General features: G+C 41.0%; 1 protein-coding gene across 1 annotated transcript; it reads right to left on the reverse strand.

The window, feature by feature from the left end:
* Positions 1-13359: 13359 nt before the first annotated feature.
* LOC108995065 (GTP-binding protein OBGC, chloroplastic) lies at positions 13360-21271 on the reverse strand. The gene is made up of 7 exons (XM_018970566.2): positions 20129-21271; positions 18128-18401; positions 16913-17204; positions 16601-16760; positions 14582-14690; positions 14134-14273; positions 13360-13855 (listed from the first exon to the last, which is right to left on the reverse strand). The coding sequence occupies exons 1-6, from the start codon at positions 21250-21252 to the stop codon at positions 14178-14180; spliced, it is 2055 nt and encodes a 684-aa protein (XP_018826111.1). The 5' UTR covers positions 21253-21271; the 3' UTR covers positions 13360-13855; positions 14134-14177.
* Between the last annotated feature and the right edge of the window lie 353 nt (positions 21272-21624).

The following is a 21624-nucleotide window of genomic DNA, read 5'->3' on the forward strand; positions in this document are numbered from 1 at the left end:
TCAACTCATTATCTAAAATAGACGAGTAGGCCAAATTGTTGCTTACCCTTGGAGCACTGCAAGACAGAGTTTAACATCCTACTATATATACTATTAATTACTATATCCTCCCTACAAACCCTAAACCCCAAATCATGAAGTAGGTATATATCTACAACCTTTAATTCCCTTGTCATCATATCAGCAAGATCTCTAGACAATGATGTTAGCAATTTAAAACTCCCCTCCTTCTAGCTATAACTTCTAAATGAGTTGATTATAGTGATTCAAAAGCTTAACGCTTCGTTTGGATTTAGAAAGTATTTCATCTCATCTCATTTCATTCTTATAATTTTTTTAATTTCTCATACAAAATATAATAAATAATTTAACTTTTTCAAACCAAAACAATAATAATATTAAAAAATAATATTCTAACAATATTTTTTTTAACTTTCATCTTTTATCTAAAATCATCTCATCTCATCTCTGAATCCAAACCAGTCCTAAATATAAGTTTGGATATTCTTTTTTGGAAACAATGTTTCTTTGCATTATTTCAATGAATATTTCTTCATCAATAGTTTTGGAGTATACAAAAATAATATCTTATAAATAATCACAACATACCATATAATTAAAAAATGATAGTGACATACTCGGTTTTAATAATACAATATCTTGTGATGGGTTAAAAATACCACCTCAACAATATTCTAAGGGTAATTTAGTAACTAAATTGTTTCGATTTCGATTAACAAGTGATTATGCTTTTTACAATGTTTGTCATGCTCTAATCTTTATGCTACTAGGGTTTAGGCCCAATTTTAAACATTTAAAGCTTCTTTTGTTTTCACAATTATTATCGTCTCATCTCATTTAATCATTATAATTTTTTCAAATTATCATATAAAATAAAACAAACAATTCAATTTTTTTAAAATATTAAAACAATAATAATATTAAAAAGATATTTTTTAATAATATTTTATTTAATTTTTAACTTTTATCTCAACTTATTTCATTTCATCTGTAAAACAAACGAAAGTTAGTGATTGTGATTTCTCTTTATTAATAACTTAAAAAAATACAAATAGGTATCCCTCAACTACAAAAATGATGGATGAACTGAATTTACAATAAAGAAAAGAAAATTCGTACTGGAATTTACAAATTTTTTTAATCTTTTAGATTTTACAATTAAACTTTTTGAAAAGTAAAAAAAAAAAAAAAAAACCAGCTCAGTTGCTTGCCGGATTCCAAGCCGACCTCTTTTGAAGTCAACCAATGGGACATAGATACGTAACCACCGAAGGACCACCAAACCTTAGTATTTGACACTACTACTGGGAGGGATGTGGAGACTAGACACGTGGACACTGTTGCCACGAAATTTAACTTAACAATCTACGGAGGGGCCCATGTTTTTGACAGAAGACGTGTCGAAGATCTGAACGTGAATAGAGGGAAACAGTAGAGTTACGGTACGAGGTTGATGTACGGTGAGGGATTCGTTGGGAATGAAGAGAGAGAGGGGGGGGGAGGGGGTGTTATAAGAAACAGTGAAAGCGAATCTACAAGAAAATAGTAGTCAAAGATTCATCACGGACGGTTTTTTATTCGGATTGGAGATGGCTGAGACTGATTTCCTCTTTTTGTGCCAAAAACTACGAGATTTGCTCCCAATCCAACAACTAGGTGACCACCAAGGATCGACTTGCTTTTTTTTTTTATTTTTGGTTCTAATAGATCTATAACTATAAATTGGAATTTGTTTGAGTATAATTTTGATATTTGACTAATAAACCAATAAAAATTTTAATTTTAATTTATATAATTGAACATCCCATTGCTAATCAGGCAAAACAACATTAATCTAGATTGATTGTTCTGATAAATTAAATAAATCTGTTAAGTCTAAGAAGGAATCTGTTATTCAAAAACTCAAAAAAAAAAAAAAAAAACAGATTTGATTTATTTATTGAAGATTTCCATTCATAATGATATATATATATATATATATATATATAACAATATGAATACATTTATGTTAGAAAAATATCTTAAGCCATTAATAACGCTAATTTAATATAACTATTATCTCCCAGCTTCAAGATTTATCGTTTCTTTTTCTTCCTCCCTAAACTCGATTAGACCCTCTGCCTCACCACCTCCTTGAGGAGTCACCCCATGCACATATATGGTAGCACGCCTGAAGCTCTCTCTCCCCTTTGGCTCTCACTATTCTCTTCTCCTTCCTATCATCGTCTCAAGCCCTGAAGCTCCTAATTTCCATCGTAATTAGCTCTAGTACATCTGTCTCTACCTCACCACCTCTATCTCACAGTCTTCACGAGATTAATGGTCTACTCGCTTCTTGTAGCCTATTGGAGTTTTTGTCAAGTTTGCGTTTTTACAATTTCTTAGGTTTTCTTTTTTGCATAAATGTTTTTATTTAGGTGTTTGTGTTTCATTTATTTTTATTTTCATATTGTGATTGTTAAGGTTGTGTTTTGCACACCTTTTGGCCAAGCTCCAACAACTCAAGTATTTGAAAACGGTCCCTGCACAATGTACAAAAGACTGCGACTTTGAGAGGGCGGCCTAGGGGCCGGGGAATCTCCGATGCCAAAGTTAGTAAGTATCCTTAGAGTGTAGCAAATAAGTGAGAGAGTTTAGGGAGCAGAGAGAGTTTTTCGGTACCTCGAACTTGCTATTTATACTGTGTCTAGGGAGGTTGCATATAGTGTTTTTCCCACAAAATCCATGCTTCTCTTTTTGTGTCTCTTGTTAGACTTCCTTTAATGCGGCCTGTGATTTAATCAACAGTGTCATTAATGCGGTGTGGTTTCTTGACCCCTGATCCAATTTACATGAGTCGTAGATGACATGTTGCTGATGAATCGAGGGCTCTTTATGTTTTCCGTGCGTTCTGTGCATATATTGTTCCCAAGGGTGGCTGCAGTGTGGCAGGTTGATCTGTCATGTCGACTGAATGACGCCCCTCCCTGGTTGACAGTCTATCCCTTGCTTGGATGGGGAAGCCCTTGGGTCGGGTATCTGGGTCGAGGCCTGGTGGGCCTTTCCTAAGGGGAAAAGTCTCCTTATAGTTACCCTGCCAATTTTTCCCGGACAGGTCCAAGAGGAATTCATTTTATTCCTTTTGTTGTTATGCCCTGTCAAGTTCCTAGCCCGCCTGGCTGCACGCTAAGTGACAGCTTGTATTTCGCCTACGTGGCAGCACAACATCAGTTACACTTTCACATTGAATGGCGCTCCTACGATTTCCACACCATGTCTTCGTATTTCACATCCATTAATTCGCACTTCATGCCAATAGATATGCTTTGCAACAGTTACGTTAATTGAGAGATCCTAGTACTTGAGTGGGACATGTGTGAGATACATGGAGTTGTGACGCCTCGGGAGGATGATCGTCACCCCCACATGCAAAAGGGCTTTCTCTCGTGTTGAGTAGCCCATCATATTTATTCCGCATTTTGCCTTGTCACTCTGCGATTTCCTTTTCTTACTTTCCTTCCAAAGTTCCTCATCAACTTTTCCTGCCCTTCATGGCTTCGAAAAAATCTTCGCGTTCTGGAGGCCGGGCGGTCCCCTTTGGCGCTGTTCAAGCCACTGTCACCCGCGCCGATTCCCTTTCAGATGACTTTGTGGGATTTTCATGGTGGTCGGTGGTTACTTCTGATGAATTAGAGGAGTTGAAGGTGACTTACAGGATCCCTTCAAAAGTGGTGTTCGTATTGCCTTCCCCCACCGGAAGAGCGGTGGATGATGAAGGCTAAGAAACCAAAGTTGCGATACATCCTGCCATGTTCTCCTGTGGCCGGTGCGCAAAGTGCTGAGTTTCTTTAAGCTAGCGCCCGCCCAACTCCCCCCCTTTTGCATGGAGGATTTTGATCTCATGCTGTATTATCTGGCGACGTGCTTTGTAGGAGGCCGTGTCTGATTACCCCGACCTTACGGCTCGTGAGTTCTTTATTACTCATAGTCTAGTACAAAAGAGTGGGATTGGATAAAGGAGAGGCATGAGGTGGTGATGGGATACACCCACAAGTTTTTCTTTCTGTTAGATGAGGGATGGGAGTATCCAGCCGGGTTGGCTGTCAAGCTTTTGTTTTATGTTCGTGCACCTTGGGGCACTTTAAATGACACCTCGATTTGCCGCCCCGAACCGAATTCCAACGAGAAGGTGAGATTGGGGATCGTTCGGGCCTGGGTGATGGCGCATCCAAATGACGTTTATTCGGAGGTTTTGTTGTCAAAGGGTAGTCTTCGCCGGTATTTGGTTCCCCCTACCACTCTGCACTCTGATGTAGGGATTCCCATGAATCTGATTGTTGCACTTGTTTGTAGTCGTTCTCCAAGTTCGCCGGTTGAAGGGAAAGGGAAGAGACCCCGCAATACCTCTCTTGCTCCTGTCAACTCCGATAATGTTCTCATTCCTCCTGGGGATACATCCATTCTGGTGCTTCATATCCCTGCACCCCCAAGAGTATACGAAGAAACGATGCTAACTGCCAGAGAGTTGCGGTTGATGCGGCTTCTGCACTTGGAGCCACTTTCCTTGGTGGCATCGAGGGGATGGAGGATGACATCCCAGGTGAGGGAGTCGCGGCTCCTGGCGTTCCCCATTATGGTGCAAAAGTTGCCAGAGAAGTTCCTGCAGACCTTCGGATGACCCCGCCGCTCGGCCATGCTGGTCTTCTTCTTAAGGCAGAGGGGAAAGTCCAGAGGCTACTTATCAGGGTAAAATTTACTCGCCAACTCCTCCGATTGTTTTTTTAAGTTTCCTTTTGTGGTAGGGGTTAGAGCCTGACAGCCTTCATTGTGGACAGCCAAGCGGAATTGAGGAGAGAGAACAGGGACCTTTGTTCTCTGGTTCAGGTAACCTTGGACCGTGTGACCTCTAAGCGAAGGTAGAAGAAGGTTGCCGAAGAAGCCCTAGCCAGACTGGTCAAGTCCCAGGGGGAGGTTGGCTAGCTCTGCATTGAGGCCTCGCTTGCTTGCGAAGCGAGGGACATGCTGCAGCAGTCTCTTGACCAGTGCCAGTCGAAACTAGAGCGATTGCAGGCTGACATCTAGGAGCTTTGTTTGCAACGGGACACAGATGGTTGGTCGATCAAATGGCTTGACACTAAGATCCAAGGGTTTAACGAGTCATTGGTAGCGAAGAAGAAGACCCTGGAGGAGGAAAGACAGCGAAGAAAAGACGTGGAGGCTGCCCTGGTAGTGAATAAGCTGGTGCTCAAGGGTCGGGAAGTGACCCTTCGAAGCTTGCGGGATGAGCTATCTAATGTCCGGGGGGTTTGCGAAGATGCATGGAGATTTGGCTACGATGAAGGCCTGGAACGAATAAAAACCTTCATTCTTCAGAATCCCCAGTCTGACCTTTAGGCTATGAGCGTGGGCGACTTTCCTCCACATGATGAGTCCTTGCGGCATCGCGACATTCTCGGGAAGGGTTTGATTCCGAGTGGACTTGGAGGTAGTTCTAGGGGGAATGAACCCGTTTTATGAGGGCAAATTTTCTAGGTGGATCTCTTTGCCAACCCTATGTTGTTGGGGTCTTGGACCCTTTGTTCTCGTTCTCGCCCTTTTACTTATTATGCTTTGACTCCGAAGGCGTCTTCCACAGTCGGCAGGCTATCTTGGGGGCTTGGTGTTAGTTCTGCAAGGAATGAGCCCGCTTTAAGAGGGCAAAATTTTCAGGTAGATTTCCTTGCCAATCCTTTGTTGTTGGGGTCCCGGATAGCGCGTTCTCCGTACGACTCAATTAGTTGCCTCATTACATCCCTATTGATGTTTCGAGGGAACCTCTGGTGTTATTGACACACCGTAATGGTGGAGACCTTCGCTTGTTGCCTCGTATGGAAGAGTGATTCGATTGGGCTTGGTTCCTGTGGTGAACGACCTTCATTCGATAAACGGTTCTTAACGTATGGATTAATTTTGAGATGTTCTAGTTCTTAGCAGTATTTTTGTCGCTACTGAAGATTTTTGGCCCACCTTGCGTTATGTTGATCTGAGGACGGTGTGGCCTTGTGGCCCTTTTTAGGTTATTCCCAACCTCTTTACGGTCTAGGGTCCAATACTGTAACCCATTTTGTTGAATATTTGAGTTTTATGGTGTAATTTGTTCTTTGTAGTCTCGCGGTTTTATGCAGTTTTATGATGTAACTTGGTCCTTGTAATCCTTTAGCACCATGCGGCTTTATAATGTAACTTACTTCTTGTAATCCTATTAATTAATAAAATTATTTTGTGTATATGGCTATACGGTTTCCGTGTTTTTCTCGCTATATATTTTTTTCTCTCTCCCATTTTTTTTTTTACGGGTTGGCCTAGGTAGAGCTCGGTTGTGAGTGTTCACCTTCCGGTATCTCTCATGACTCTGCTGGTGCCCGGTCGCGGTCGTTGACCTTGCTTGTTGGTGGCCCTTTGCATTGCCTTTCCTTGTTGGCTTCAATTGTGGCGCTATAATTTTTTGTACCTTTCTTGTCAGCATTTTGTTCTTCACATCATTGTTGGGAGCCCGTGGGGCCTTATGCTTGCCTTCTCGTCACATGAATCAATATCACAAATCTGAGTTCTTGGCCTATGCTCACTGATTATTGTCTGTCCTATAATGCCGTCGTTTATGATGGTGATGTCCTCGCTTCTTGCTTTTTATTATTCGGGTGGCCCGTAGGCTCGGCCCACTCTCTGTCTGGGAGGGGGTTAGAATGCTGCCTTTCCTTTCGCTCTAATTTCCTTTAGCTCTGTTCCTTTCACTCCTATTGCTTTACCCCGTCGAGCATTTTTTCTTCCCTTTTTCTTTCCTTTCACTTTGTCCCGCCGCTTTTCCTTGACTTTCCCTTTCATTTGCTCACTCCTACAATGTCAGAGTGTTAGTTTCTGTTGGTGAAGATTCCTTTGCTGGAGATTCTGTCGATGAAGATTTTGCTGATGAAGATTTCTTTGATATGGAGTCCGTTGGTAGATATTTCTTGTATTTGGGTGGCCAAGGGCCGACCCGTACTCCTTCGCAGGAAGGACAAGACAACCTTTAAAGCCTACTTTTCCCTTTTGCCTCATGAGGAGTTAAGCTGCTGATGGCGATTCCGTTGATGATGTTCGTGTCTTTTTCTTGGTTATTTAGGCAGTCCATAGACTCGGCCCGCTCTTTCTCCCCCGATGAGGTAATTCGGACAGCTACGTGGTTGGTCCGCTCCTTCGTTACGGTGGGGGTCGAGGTAAGTATTCGGGCAGCCTCAAGGTTGAACCCGCTCTCCACTACAGGAGGGATAATGCAACTTTTTAGGCCTACCTTCCACTATGATACCCTGTAGGGAGCTAAGTCGTTTTGATAGTTTGTTACTAGACCCGCTCCCGCTTGTTAATACAGTAGGAAAGGGTAATTTTGGATTAGGTTGGTACTGATCCCATACTTTGTTGTAGCGGGGGCCGAGATTAATTATTCAGGTAGCCGCAAACTTGATCCCACTCTCCATTAGGGGAAGGATAAGACAACCTTTTAGGCCTACATTTTCCTATGTCCGCATGGAGGCAAATTGTTTAGGCAGTCTGTTACTGGACCCGGTGCTGCCCGTTGATGCTCACGAGGAAGGTAACAACTTTATCCTTCAGGTAGATGAGGACTAACCTGCACTCCACCGCAGGAAGGAATATGCAACCTTTAAGGCCTACCTTTCCCTCTGTTACCCCGCAGGTATGTAATTCAGACAGTAATGTGGCTGATATGCTCCTTCACCATGATGAGGATTGGGGTAAATTATTCGAGCCGCCTCAAGGCTGGTCCCACTCTCCCAGACGTGGAGGTTGAGTCGCATGCTTGCCTATCATCCGCCTTGGGGAGGTAAGTTGTTCGAACAGTTTTTTACTGGACCCGCTCCCCCCCGTTGACATTGCAGGAAATGGTACATTTGGGTCAAGCTGGCACTGATCCCACACTTCGTCACAATAGAGGTCAGGGTAAGTTATTCGGGTGGCTGCGAAGCTGATTCCGCTCTCCACTGGGGGAGGGATTAGGCAATCCTTTAGGCTTACATTTCCCTGTGTTATTCCTCAGCCAGGTAGGTCATTCGGGCAGTTTATTGCTGGACCCGCTCCCGCTCCCGCCTATTGACGCTTATGAGTAAGGTAAATTTTATCATCAAGTGACCAAGGGCTGACCCGCACTTCTCTGCGAGAGGGATAAGACAACCTTTTAGGCATACTTTTCCCTTTTTGCCTTGCGGGAAGGTAAGTCGTTGAAGTTTTTGTTTAGCGAAATTGACTTTGCTGATGGGTAGACCGATTTCCTCATTATACTATGCTCCTGAAGTTAATCATTGAGACAAGACAAAATATATATATATATTTTTTTTATTTTGGCCGATAACTTGCACATGAAAATATAAAAATTATGACAAGAAAATTGGCTTAGCAATAATATTTTCGCAGATGATCGGCGTTCAACGGGTGTGGTAGTTCATTTCCCTGGTAATCTTTGAGGCGATAGGAGCTTGGTCAAATTGTGGCGTCGACCACGTAGGGGCCCTCCCAGCGAGGGACCAGTTTTCCTTCGTGCCGCATTGTTGTTCCCATTTCCTTGAGTATCAACTCCCCTACTTTGAATATTCTTAGCAGCACACGCTTGTTAAAGCACCTTTCGCCCCTTCTTTTGTGGGTTGCGGCCTTTATCTCTGCTTTTAGTCAGACTTCTTCCAGTAGGTCTAGCTGTTCTTCCAGCCACTCGCTATTGGATTCTTGTTCGAAGTGTTGAATTCTGTATGTGGGAAGTTCAATTTCTACAGGTGGCATTGCCTCGTGTCCATAAGTGAGGGTGAAAGGAGTTTCCCTGATCAACTTCTTCACTGTGACCCGGTAGGCCCATAGCACGGCGGGGAGTTCCTCGACCCATGCACCTTTTTTGTCGTCAAGTTGTTTTTTGAGTATTCCCATCAGCGTCTTGTTGGTAGCTTCGACTTATCCGTTGGACTAAGGGTGCCCCAGGGACGAATACCGGAACTCGATCCCCAACTCTCGGCACCAATTTCGGTAATGGTCAGAATCGAACTGCCTTCCGTTATCCGAGATGATAGTATGCAGGACGCCGAACCTACAAACCACAGATCTCCATAGGAATCGCGTGATATTGCTCGCAGTGATAGTAGCTAAGGCTTCAGCTTCAACCCACTTGGTGAAATAGTCAATGACCACCACTACGAACTTGACTCCTCATTTGCCCAAGGAAAGTGGGCTGACTAAATCAAGCCCCCACTGGGCGAACGACCAAGGTGACGTGATCGACATTAACTTCTCTGGCATGCAATGGGGAATTTGGGTGTATTTCTGACATTTCTGACACTTTTATGCATAGCCTTTGGCATCTTGGAGGGCTTGAGGCCAGTAGTAACCTGCACTCGTCACTTTTCCAGCTAGTACCCATCCTCCCGAATGGTTCCCTCAAATTCTCTCGTATATTTCAGCTAACACTTACTGCACCTCCTTTGGGGAGATGCATCTTAAGAGAGGAGCTAAGTGACCCCACCGGTATAGAACTCCCTCAATCATAGTGTAACGTGCCGCCTTATTCCTCACTTTCCTTGCCTCCTGCCAGTCTTCGGGCACCTCGTCGGTTTCTAAATATCTGAATATGTCATCTGCCCAGTCTGGGGTTCTGGGCCTATTTCCATTATCACGATTTCGACAGCGAGTACTTCCATCGTTTTGATCACCATACCTTTCGGCAGGGGAAAATCTTCCTGTCCGGATGTTGTGCGCACCAGTTTGTCTGCTTTCTAATTCTCCATTCTCGGTATTTGTTGAACTTGGAAATATTTAAAGTGAGGGTGCTCAACTTCTACTAATGCCAGATATCTCCTTAGATTTTCACTCTTCACAACAAACTCCCCTCGTACTTGATTCACCACCACCTGGGAACCGGCCCATACTTCGATTTCGGTGGCTTCCAAAGCTCTGGCTACCTGCAAACCTGAGAGCTATGCTTCGTACTCTGTTTCATTGTTTGTCATTTTGAACGCCAATTTTACAGCGTAATTGTCCTCTTCTCCTTCGAGAGCCACGATGGGCACCCCCACGCCCCTTCCAGCTCGGCAAGATGAGCCGTCAACGAATACTTGCTAGGCTTTATAGGACGTGCACCATCGTCCATCGCTGGGAACCTGTTGAACTCGGCGATGAAATCTATAACACTTGTCCTTTTATGGTGCTTCAAGGCACACACTCAATATCGAATTCACTCAACTCCACTGCCCAATTCATGAAGTATTCTAAATTAACTACCAAGGCAAAAACTAACTACTCTATACTGGGGTATCAGGCTTCGGCCCCGCAATATGCTCGGTTGAAGTAGTAGACAGGCTTTTGTATCCCCTTTTCCTCGCGTACTAGAACTGAGAAGCCGCCTAGGGGGATACGGCCAAATACAAGGTCAAGGTTTCCCCACTTTGCGGTTGGCTAAGGAGCAAGGGGCTCGTGAGGTACTTCTTAAGGGCTTCAAATGCCTGGCTGCACTCGTCGTCCCATGTCTTCGCCTTCCGCAAGATTTTGAAAAACGGTAGACACTTATCGGTTGATATTGAGACAAACCTGTTGAGGGCAGCGACTCGCCCAGCCAACCTCGGTACTTCATTTATGTTGCGCAGTGGGGCCATACCAAGGACGACATCCACCTTCTCGGGATTGACTTCAATGTCTTGTTTGGACACAATAAACCCTTGAAAATTTCTTAACTCGACACCAAAAGTGCACTTTGCCGGGTTCAGCTTCATTTGGTATTGCTGTAGTATTACAAAAGCCTCTCTCAAATTGTCCAAATGTTGCTCTAAGGTTTGACAAATAGGTCACCCAAGTAGACTTCCATATTTCTCTCTATCTGATCTTTGAACATACGGTTGACCAACCGTTGGTTGGTGGCCCCTGCATTTTTTAGACCGAAGGGCATCGCCTTATAGCATCGTCCTCAGGCTTCATACTGATTTGGTTATACCCCGAGTATGCGTCCATGAAGCTGAGCATGCGATGACCCGCTGTCGAGTCAATGATGAGATCGATGCAGGGAAGCAGAAAGCTGACTTTCGAGCAAGCTTTGTTGAGGTCAGTGAAGTCGACACACATTCTCCATTTGCTGCTCAACTTCTTTACTAATACCACACTCGACAACCACTCAGAGTAGTGAGCTTCTCGGATGAACCCCGCCTTTAGCAGTCGGTCCACCTCTTCGGGTATGGCGGCATTCTTTTCCGCACTAATGTTTCAGCTCTTCTGCTGCACCCCTTTGGCTTTTGGGTCCACACTTAAACTGTGATGTATGATTTCAAGTGCTATCCCAGGCATGTCCTCGTGATTCCACGCAAACACATCCAGGTGTTAAGTAAGCAGTTGTTGCATGGCGTCCCGAGCTTCCTGTGTCATTTCGCTGCTGATCGTCACCGTAGCCTCTAGTCGGTCTAGGTGGAGGGTAACAAGTTCCAGTGGTCCAATTGGCTTTGTCTTTCGGAGTTCCTGTTCTTCCCAAACTTCGTTCGTAACTTCCATGCGATCGGGGCCCGGAGGCAGAACGCATGTCTCCCCCGTCATGGCTATTTTATTCATGCATGCATGGCCTTATCCTGTTGCAATTTTTTCAATTTCGCATGTTTGGTTCTCCATCTGGCCTACTTCCATGTCTCAAGTTACTTCAGCAAACCTCTGAGTCAACTGGAACGGTTTGTCTTGGGTGTATGAAGGACATGCAAGATCTATTAAGATCCCACAAACGGCGCCACTATTAACGTCATATTTCGCACACCTTTGGGTCAAGCTCCAACAACTCAGTTATTCAAAAACGGGCCTTGCACAAGGTAGAAAAGACTACGACTTTGAGAGTGCAGCCTAAGGGCCGGGGAACCTCTGATGCCAAAGTTAGTAAGTATTTTTGGAGTATAGCAAATAATTAAGAGAGTTTAGGAAGCAGAGAGAGTTTTGTGGTACCTGAAGCTTGCTATTTATACCGTGTTTGGGGAGGGTGCAGATAGTATTTTTCCCACAAAGTCCATGCTTCTCTTTTTGTATCTGTTGTCAGACTTTCTTTAATGCGGCGTGTGATTTAATCAACAACATCATTAATGCGGTGTGGTTTCCTGACCCCTGATCCGATTTACACGAGTCGTAGATGATTTGTTGCTGATGAATCGAGGGCTCTCTGTGTTTTCCGTGCGTTCTGTGCATATACTTTTCTTGAGGGCAACTGCAGTGTGTTAGGTTGATCTGTCTTGTCAATTGAACGACGCCCCTCCCTTGTTGACGGTCTGTTCCTTGCTTGGATGGGGAGCCCTTTGGGCCAGGTTTCTGGGCTGAAGCCCGATGGGCCTTTCCTAAGTGGGAAAAATCCACTTACAATGATTTTATTGTTGGGCTTATTTACAAACAAATATGGCAAAAAGATACTCATGTCATGCCCATTCAACGAATACGCGGGGCAGACAAACAACATATGGGAAGGGGAGGGAGGAAACGGTAAGAAATCATATTCTCTCTTGATCTCATAGGTTTGTAAGCTTAGAAAGTATTTTATTTATTTATTATTTTATTTTATTCATGTTAAACTAATTGAATTGTTCTACTCATCATCCATACACCACATAATTGTTATGGAAAAAAAATAAAAAATAAAAATTAAAAGAGGTGTAGTGTGTGGTGTGTGGGATGCTAAATAGAATTGTTTTTTGTCTATTTATCTCGACATATATACATATGGTACATGAAATAGATAATTGGAATGATTATACAGTTTGGCTTGTTTTGTGATAGGAGTCATTTCTCCAAGTGACAGCTAAAGTGAGAGGTATAGCTTTTCATGGAGCATTATAAATGTTTTGGAAATTATAGCTTTACAAAATGACAAGAATTTTTACTTTTTGAAATTTTCAAAAGACGATACATCTTTTGGAACTTTCTTTTAAACAAAAACCTTCAAGGAGTGGTCGACCAGCCCACATTGCTTTCTAAAATCATCCTGACCATCAAATGATTATACTCTTAACGATGATATGAAGTCGAGATAATGATTTAAGGTGAGTTCACATTTTCCCGTCAATGCAAAAGTACATTCGAAAGTGGAAACGAATTTTCCCGAATACTATGACACCCATCTGCTAGGATTTTATTCCAACGTGATGAATTCACGTATGCTTCACATTTTAATTCTCGAGAGTTAACAAAACTTACCTCTATTAGTAAACTTTTGAGTTTTGATGATTCTAAATATTATTATGTTTTGTTCGTAGCATTTACGTTATGAAGATTTTCAATAAGGATATCTTGGATTCAAAAAAAAAAAAAATTCAAATTACTAATTTTTATTTAAAATAAAAATAGCTCTCAACTTTATCTTCATTTAATTAAAATTAATGAAGTTTCTCATCACCAACACAGAAACATGAAGGTGAGATAGTAAAGAGATAAGAGGATCAAATTGGCCAACCAAAATTTCGAAAATAAAAATGCTAACATTATTCCTATGTGGTTGGTTGAAGACTGGTTAGATTGCAAATGCAAGTGCATTCAAGCACCGTCCATTATTTAGAACAACAAAACTCCACCAATTGGTGTATGGATGTCCATCCATCATATTCTGCCTGTGCTTCTGTTGCTGCATAGGAGAGAGAGGACGAAAAGACCATCTGACTTCCAAATATCTTGCTTAGGAAATAAGTAATTGAGAATGTAGTATCATGTCATACTGAAATGCTGAGGGAAGACACTCATCTGCTGCATGCTTTCAAGTGCCGCATCCCTCACATCAGAGAAAATAGTAGTGCGCATGCGGCATCATCTGCCCATCGTCTGGCACAAAACCTCTGTTTCTCAACTGCCACAAATTGAAAATGCCATACTGATGAGTTTGGATTATATTCCAATGGCCATTTTAACTCATATTTTGTAGCTAAAGTTAGAACAGAAGTAAAAGTAAAACTGGTTCCTATAATGCCCAAATTTTCTACAAATATGCAAGGTTCTACCATGATTAACTATCAGAGAGCCATTATCATATTCATTTCCAGAGATCCACGATTAGCATGGTAGAAATAGCTGTAAGCAAAATGCTTCTATAACAATTACTCTAGAAACAAAGTCCATGGACTATACCTGCATTACCAACAATCGAATAGCAGCAACAAAACACAGATGAGTTACTTCCACTGAGGCCATTTGATTGAAGTGGCTGATCCACTTTTCACATTTGATGGGCCAGAACCCTGGGTGGACTCATGCCAAACCATCTCCATCTGGCAGAGAGCAAAGAGAAACACATGGTCAGTAATGTTCATATTTTTACTTAGAACTTGAGGAATTAAAACACTGTTACATTTCCCCATGACAAAAAACTGTTTGTATAGATTACAGGCCACCGATACTCTAAAGAGAGGTTCAAGGTTGATTCATTGCGGCCGGGCCGGCTTGGAAGCAAGCTACATGGGAGTGCCTTCTATACAATTGTGTGTGGATGTGTAAATACATAGTTTTGTGCTAGGGTGAGGCATCACGAGGATCACCACCACTTGCGGAGATAGAATACAAGGCAGTATGGACACACCTCTCCAACAATCACTGTGTCACCTTCCTTGACACCAAGGTTTATAAGAGATTTGTTCACGCCACAAGCCTCAAGAACATGTTGAAATCTTCTTTCTGAGTCCACATACCTGTTTTCCAAAAAATGAATTGACAAATTTTCACAAGATGTGTCAGATACAAAGCAAAGGCAATATCTAATCCGGTTGATTTTTCTTTTAAATTTTTGGGACCAACTAAGGATTTGCCCAATGCATCTTAGTACCACTTCTTAGTGGATTCTTTAGTTTTAACTCTTTCTCCAAGATTTAAACCAGATTTTTTTTTTTTTTTTTTTATCTCGATGAATCTTGGAGACCGTGCAGACGCAAGATTTAAACCCCAGACTCGTGTAACGCGTCCCCATAACACGGATCAAGTAAATCATTTGCTTTAAACCAATGGGACGTGGCCACTAGAAATTATTTACACCCAAAAGTTCAAACCTTAGACCTAGAGCGAGCATACCACTAAGACTAAGACCCTTACCACTTGAGCCAACCCCTAGAGCAGTTAAAATAGGAATATCATTCTAATTTTAAAACTACGTTTGGATCATAAACCCATCTTAACTCATCTTATTTAATCATTACAACTTTCACAAATTCCAACACAAAATATAATAAAAAATTCAACTTTTTTTTAATAATATTAAAAAATAATATTCTAACAATATTTTATTCAATTTTCAACTTTCATCTCAACTCAGTTCAACATCTAAATGCAGCCTAAGTTTCAATATTCGAGCCTTTATATCAGTCAATTCACACAATTTTTGCAGCGTACTCGGCAACAATGAGAGAGGAAACCCTATCAAAAAACATTGCTAGAGGAAACCTGTGTATTCATATTTGTGTGCATTTATATGTTCTTTGACATGTCTGGACAACAGAAACCCCCCAAAACCAAAGAAAATATCATCTTAAAAAAGAAAGAAAAAGAAAATGGACATGCAGAGTATTAGGGTGAGATGCAGTTCTCCTGAGGTCAGAACACAAAAGATTATAAAACCCCAAATTTTATTTTCTAACTTTTATTTATTTATTTTGATGAATAAAAATTTTTATTAAGACAAGTAGCAAGGCAAAAACCAAGTACACAGGAAGTATACAAAAACTAAAACGGAACCTCAAGTCAAAGACTAGAAAAAGAAAAAAGGAAATCATGGACACTAGTTCCATTAAACACAATAGCCAAAGCCCATAGAAATAAGGTATTAAAGAAAAAACGTAAAAGTTCATCCACTGAGCGTTCCTTGTCTTCAAAGCATCGATCACTCCTCTCATCCCAAATACGCCACATAAGGCATAAAGGGATCATATTCCAAACAACATCAATTTGCAAATTACCCCTTAAACCTCTCCAGCAAGCAAAAAGATCCACCACCCTCCTAGGCATCACCCAAGCTATTCCACATCTATTGAACACTTCATACCATAACACCCTAGCCACCACACAATGTAATAATAAATGATCCACCAATTCACCAGCTTTCTTACATAAAAAACACCAATCCAAAACAATTAATCCACTTCTAACCGAAATGGCAAACCCAGCACAACTGTGCAGGATGGAGTTTGCACATTCCTGTTTGAAACTACATTCCAGACCAGAGATACAAAATCCAAAAATGACCAATATGGGCATACCATTCCTTTGTCTAGCCTGAACTGGACTACCTAGCACAATAGTTAGAAGTGAACTATAACATAATCATAGGAAACATTTTTTTTTATCAGTAAATAATAATTTTATTAAATAGGTGAAGCCAAGTACAAGGGACATATACAAGACCGACACCTATGCATGAGTGTATAAAGATACAAGGAAATCATGTACATTTATGCCATTAAAGTCTATTACAATCGACCAATGGAGTAGAGAACGAAAAAATAAAATAAGGGCATGCCAGGCTCAGCAGTCAGCTTAAGATGTGACTGGAAGAAGAATAGGAGAAAAAAAAATTATGTATAGTGATCATAGTGAGTATTTATTAACATACCGCCAGTTTGTCATCTGGACAAAACGTTGCAACCCAGATCCAACTACATGCCAAGTATTAGTGCTACTGTCATGAAAGATCTCAAACTCATTAATAGAGGCACTTCGTTGTTTATGTACCAAATCAGCTACATGGTTCAAATTTTCCAGATCTTTTGGACCTGAAACAGATGGAACGAACTTGTGAAAACAGTCTGTGTCGTGTCGTGTCAGAAGTATCGACTATACAGTACACTTGCATTTTAAGATTTCAACTATGGTTAAGGAAAGAGAAAAATATATAGAATGAATGAAACTAGGATAATGGTTTAACCTTCAAAATCCATTTTTTCTCCTCTACTCTTTTGTAACAGCTCGTAAGCAGAACATATCACTTCATGAGTGCCTTCCTTTTTCACTGCACTCATGCAAAAAGGTTGAATCCCACGAGCTTGCAGCATTTCCTTAAATGATGGCCACTTTTCGCATGCATCTGGAAGGTCCATCTTGTTATAAGCCACTATGTAAGGCTTTACAGCAAGTTCAGGATTAAAGAGTTCCAGCTCTAGACGAACTGCATCAAACTCAAGTTCTGGCTGCGTACTTGAGCCATCAACAACATGCACCTAACAACTCGAGAAAAGTAACGGATGTTCTATTAGCCCACAAATATGCATGCAACCCCAACGGACAAGATCAAGACCCAAAACAGGCAAAAGATCAAACTGACTACATTGTCTGAAACACAGATCAAGAGTCTTTCTTTTCCATTTAGGGGGATGGGGTTGGGGACATGCCAATATGAATGGAATATAGAGAAGGAATTGAGTGCTCTTACTTAACTAGTGGTACTACGTATCAAAGGGAGACCACATGACAACAATGACTCTCCAAAGCCAAAGATGGAAGATTAAAACATTCTTTACACCTCCGAATTCAGATTTCATGCCTGAAACAAAAGGCAATGTAGGCACTTTATTTACCCAGTTTTATTTTGAAAACACTTCTCCATAAGGTTGATGGGGAAAGTTCTCAATGCAGCACCCAGTTAACAGGCTTATATTCAATCCTTTTTGGCTTCTTGCAACTATTTATCCATAATAAAAGGAATAAAAATGAAGCACTTTTTTTATAATAAAATGAAGCAATTTTTGATATCTTGTTTATACTGATTGTTATGGAAAGCGGGGGGCTTGGGGTCTTTATTTAATTCCAGTTTGTGTATTTCCATTACTTAAAAATAGAAAGAGCACAAAGCTATATAGGCGAGAAAATTTAATCATCTTTTCCGTTTGTACTGCTTTCTTAGCAACGAAATGATGGGGTACAGTTATAATATTTGCATGCCTTAAAAATGAAGCAATTTGAAAACTTGTTACAATATGAATTAGCGGAAACCAAGGTTTTTTTGTACCTATAGAAAAAAAAAAGATAAGAACATTGGTCAGGAGAGTGATAAAAATATGAATAAAAAAACTTGTATAATATGGCTTCTTAAGGTCTTAATTACTTCATTATTGAAAAGAAATTCATGATAGAAATCCTGTACCAGAGCAGAACATCTTTCAGTATGCCGTAGAAATTCATGGCCTAAACCAAAACCCCGGTGCGCTCCTTCAAGTAAACCAGGCAGATCTGCTACCACCATTGTTGTATCATAGTCGAATGAAACTACACCCAGATTAGGAAGTAAAGTTGTGAAGGGATAATTTTCTATTCTTGGCTGTGCGGCACTTATCACACTCAGAAGTGTGCTTTTTCCTGCATTTGGTGCACCTATTATTCCAACATCTGCAACTAGCTTTAGCTCCAAATCCAACCACCTGATCAAGAACACCACCATAACCACAAGCATGTAAGAAGGAAAATTCCTTGGAAAGATATTAATTACTCCTTGTGTGGCGTGGACAGGGAAAAGTGAGTAGATAAATTGTAAGCCTTCTTTCAAGCCCTACAACATACAAAACTTAGTGGACTTTGCTCAACGTTGGCAAATCTATTATCTATTATCTATTGCCTATATAAATTTTGAACCATTTCCTCTGCTCTCATCGAGCCACCTCAACATTTTCCTATTCTCCTTTATTTTATCTTATCGGTTCCTTAATTTTATTATTCACCTAATTAGAACAAACCTTTCCACTTCACCTATTATGATCATTTGCGTACTCATATTTTACACTCCCCCTACTATGTAAATGACCATTCGATTTCCACTTCCCAAAAGACCCTTTTGGTCCTCATATGCTACTGGATTACCTTGTATGACATAGTCTGATGCATCCGTGTGTACTTCAAATGGCTTAGTGTGATCTGGTAACTACAATACTGGGTCATCAATCACTGCCTGATTTCAATTTCAACTTCCCAAAGACCATTCAGATTTCACTTCAATCGTAGTTACCACACAAAAATGAAGATAATTTTTTCTTTTTCCTATTCCTGTAACAAATTCAGAGCTTTTTTCCCACGCATAAAGCAGACATGCGACTAGTAATATATAATTAGGGAAGCATTGGCATTTAGAGGGTTTTGTTTCTGTTTCATTCACAACATTTACCCATGATGTTAGATAAGCCTCTATCTTCTTGAATGTTGATAGTCTTTTAGTTTTCTTAGTGCATATATTTTGATTTTCTCAACTCATGCATTTTTAGTTTCGTAATCAATAGATTCATATGGGTCATTGATTTTTAAAGGAATTTAAAGAGCTTATAAGTTATTACTTTTGTTGGTTAGAGTTACTTTTAAAACATTATATAAACGGTTTTTGGTACCTCTAAAAAAAGTTTGTAAGATTTCTCATGATTAGTATACAATCATAAAGAGAGTATGAAGAGAAAAGATCAAAGTCCTTGCCTGAATTTTGGAGATCAAGGTACTAATTTTGGTGCTCTTTAAATGTTCTATTCGTTGCAAAATTGCTGAAATTACGTTATTAATATTCATTTAAGAACTTCAGCTATTCCTATGCAATTGCAACTAGTAAACTATGGAAAAGACTTTAGTTTTTTTTTAAATTGATTCAATTCTGAAATAATTGTGAAATAAAATATCATGATATATGTATCTAGGAAATAGTTGCTTCAAAGTGAATTCTCCCTAGATACATCTATACAATTAAATTTTGAATCTATTCTGAGTATATGGATTGTGCTAAAGATTCAAAACCTCCAAAATCCAAATTCCTGGATGAGCAAAAATACTGCAGCCTGAATTTCAATACTATACTAATTATGTGTACTCTTAAAATAATGGGTACCCTTGGTTCCTAAAAAGGGCTTTGGTGCATCTAGTTGGAAATATGTCACAATTTGTTTTTGAAGAAAAAAATGTCACAAATTAAGAGCCCATGTTAAGCATAGAAAGTGTAATCTCCTTAGCGTTGATCTAGGGAAATAATACTACGCTCTACACCTCTATATGATCGAGATAAACCAAATAATTCACAATTATTTCACCTTACTCTAATTGAACAAAAAAAAAAAAACTTAAGAAAGAAATGAAAAGTCCTTTCCAACAATCCCAAAAACAGAGAAAGAGAACTCACATTTCCGGACCAACTTCACCATTCTCAGCAATCCTTGGCACCTTATTCGTTCCCGACTTAAACGAGGCATTCCCTCTCCCTCCTCTCCCACCGGGCAAAACCAATCCCCGCTGCCCCGGATACAACAACTCCAAGAGTACTTCCTCTTTGCCCGCCTCCCTAATAACTGTTCCAGGCGCCACCTTGACCACCACATCCTCTCCCTTGGCCCCACTCTGCATCCTCCCCTGCCCATGAGACCCCCTCCCAGCCCGAAAATGTACGCTGTTGCGGAACGGTAGTAGGGAATTCATCGACCCGTCGACTTCTATATACACATTCCCACCTCTCCCTCCGTCCCCGCCTGAAGGGCCCCCCATTGGTACGTACTTCTCGCGCCGAAACGCCACGACGCCATTTCCACCATCTCCGGCCTTGACGTATATCTTGGCCCGGTCAAAACACCGCATGACTGCCGGTACTCCCTTCTCTTTAATTGCATCTCCCTCTTCAAAAGACTCGCCCCCGTTATCATAAAAACCTACGGATTCACCACTATCAAATCCAAACTTTTTGCCATCATCGTCGTCGTCGTCATCACCGACCACGTAGAGTTTTGCCGAAACTCCGTGCTCCTTCACTATTCCTTTATAGGTACCATCCTTTTCATACATATTCACTCTTTTGCCACCCATAAACCCCGATATTTCTTCCCCTTCTGCTTCTTCTTCTTCAAAATCATCGTCGCCTTCGTCATATTCCGACTCAGAATTAACCTCAAAGATTTCAAATTTCCCGTATTTATACCCTAAATCACCATTTTTCACGGATTCCTCTTCTTCTTCGCTGTTCAAACCCTCAAATTCATTCTCAACTTTCTTTATGACCGATTCTGAGAGCTTCACCTCGTAAGAAAGACTCAATGAGGGGACAGAGAAATCCTCCTTGGGAGGGAGGCGAGTGTAGGTAGTGGCTTCCCCAGCGGAGAGAGCAACCGGTTCGGACGGGGACTTGTACCTCCGGGATTGGGTCTTGAGCTTAGGTTTTGGGTTAGGGTTTCGAGGGGGCTTTCTCTTAGAGGGCTCGCGAAGGTTTTGACGAACGACAGCGCAGGGAGAGAAGAAGCTCGTGGAAATGGAAGCCATTTTCTGTCTGCGGCGGAAAGAAGCGGCAAACGAGTTAACGGGTTTTTATCGGAGAAAAAAATCTGGGATTTGAGTGAAAGTGGATAAGGTGCCACGTGTCTATATTGATGTCAAGCGGGAAATCTACTACAGGCACCTCCTTTTTTTTTGAAAATATATTTGCATCAATCGAAAATCACAGCACACCTTAATGCATTGAGTGAAAAAAAATAAATATATATATATATATATATATATGAGGTGTGATGCGGCTTCCGGCTAATGTATAGCACAACTCTTTTTTTTTTCATAAAAAAACGTAAACTTTGTTACCCATCACTTATAGTGGAAAAAAGCCTTCAAACATATCAAACCAATCCAGAACAAATAAAA

The sequence above is a fragment of the Juglans regia genome, chromosome 7, assembly GCF_001411555.2.
Source record: "Juglans regia cultivar Chandler chromosome 7, Walnut 2.0, whole genome shotgun sequence".
Classification (NCBI taxonomy): Eukaryota; Viridiplantae; Streptophyta; class Magnoliopsida; order Fagales; family Juglandaceae; genus Juglans; species Juglans regia.

What these genes read in the sequence shown, in the direction of transcription:
- LOC108995065 (XM_018970566.2), bottom strand. Translation starts at nt 21,252, where the DNA reads ATGGCTTCCATTTCCACGAGCTTCTTCTCTCCCTGCGCTGTCGTTCGT. An exon ending in AGAAAAAATGGATTTTGAAG is followed by an intron (nt 16,761 to 16,912) that starts GTTAAACCATTA and finishes CATCTGTTTCAG; the next exon opens with GTCCAAAAGATCTGGAAAAT. An exon ending in ACACAGTGATTGTTGGAGAG is followed by an intron (nt 14,274 to 14,581) that starts GTGTGTCCATAC and finishes GCTCTCTGCCAG; the next exon opens with ATGGAGATGGTTTGGCATGA.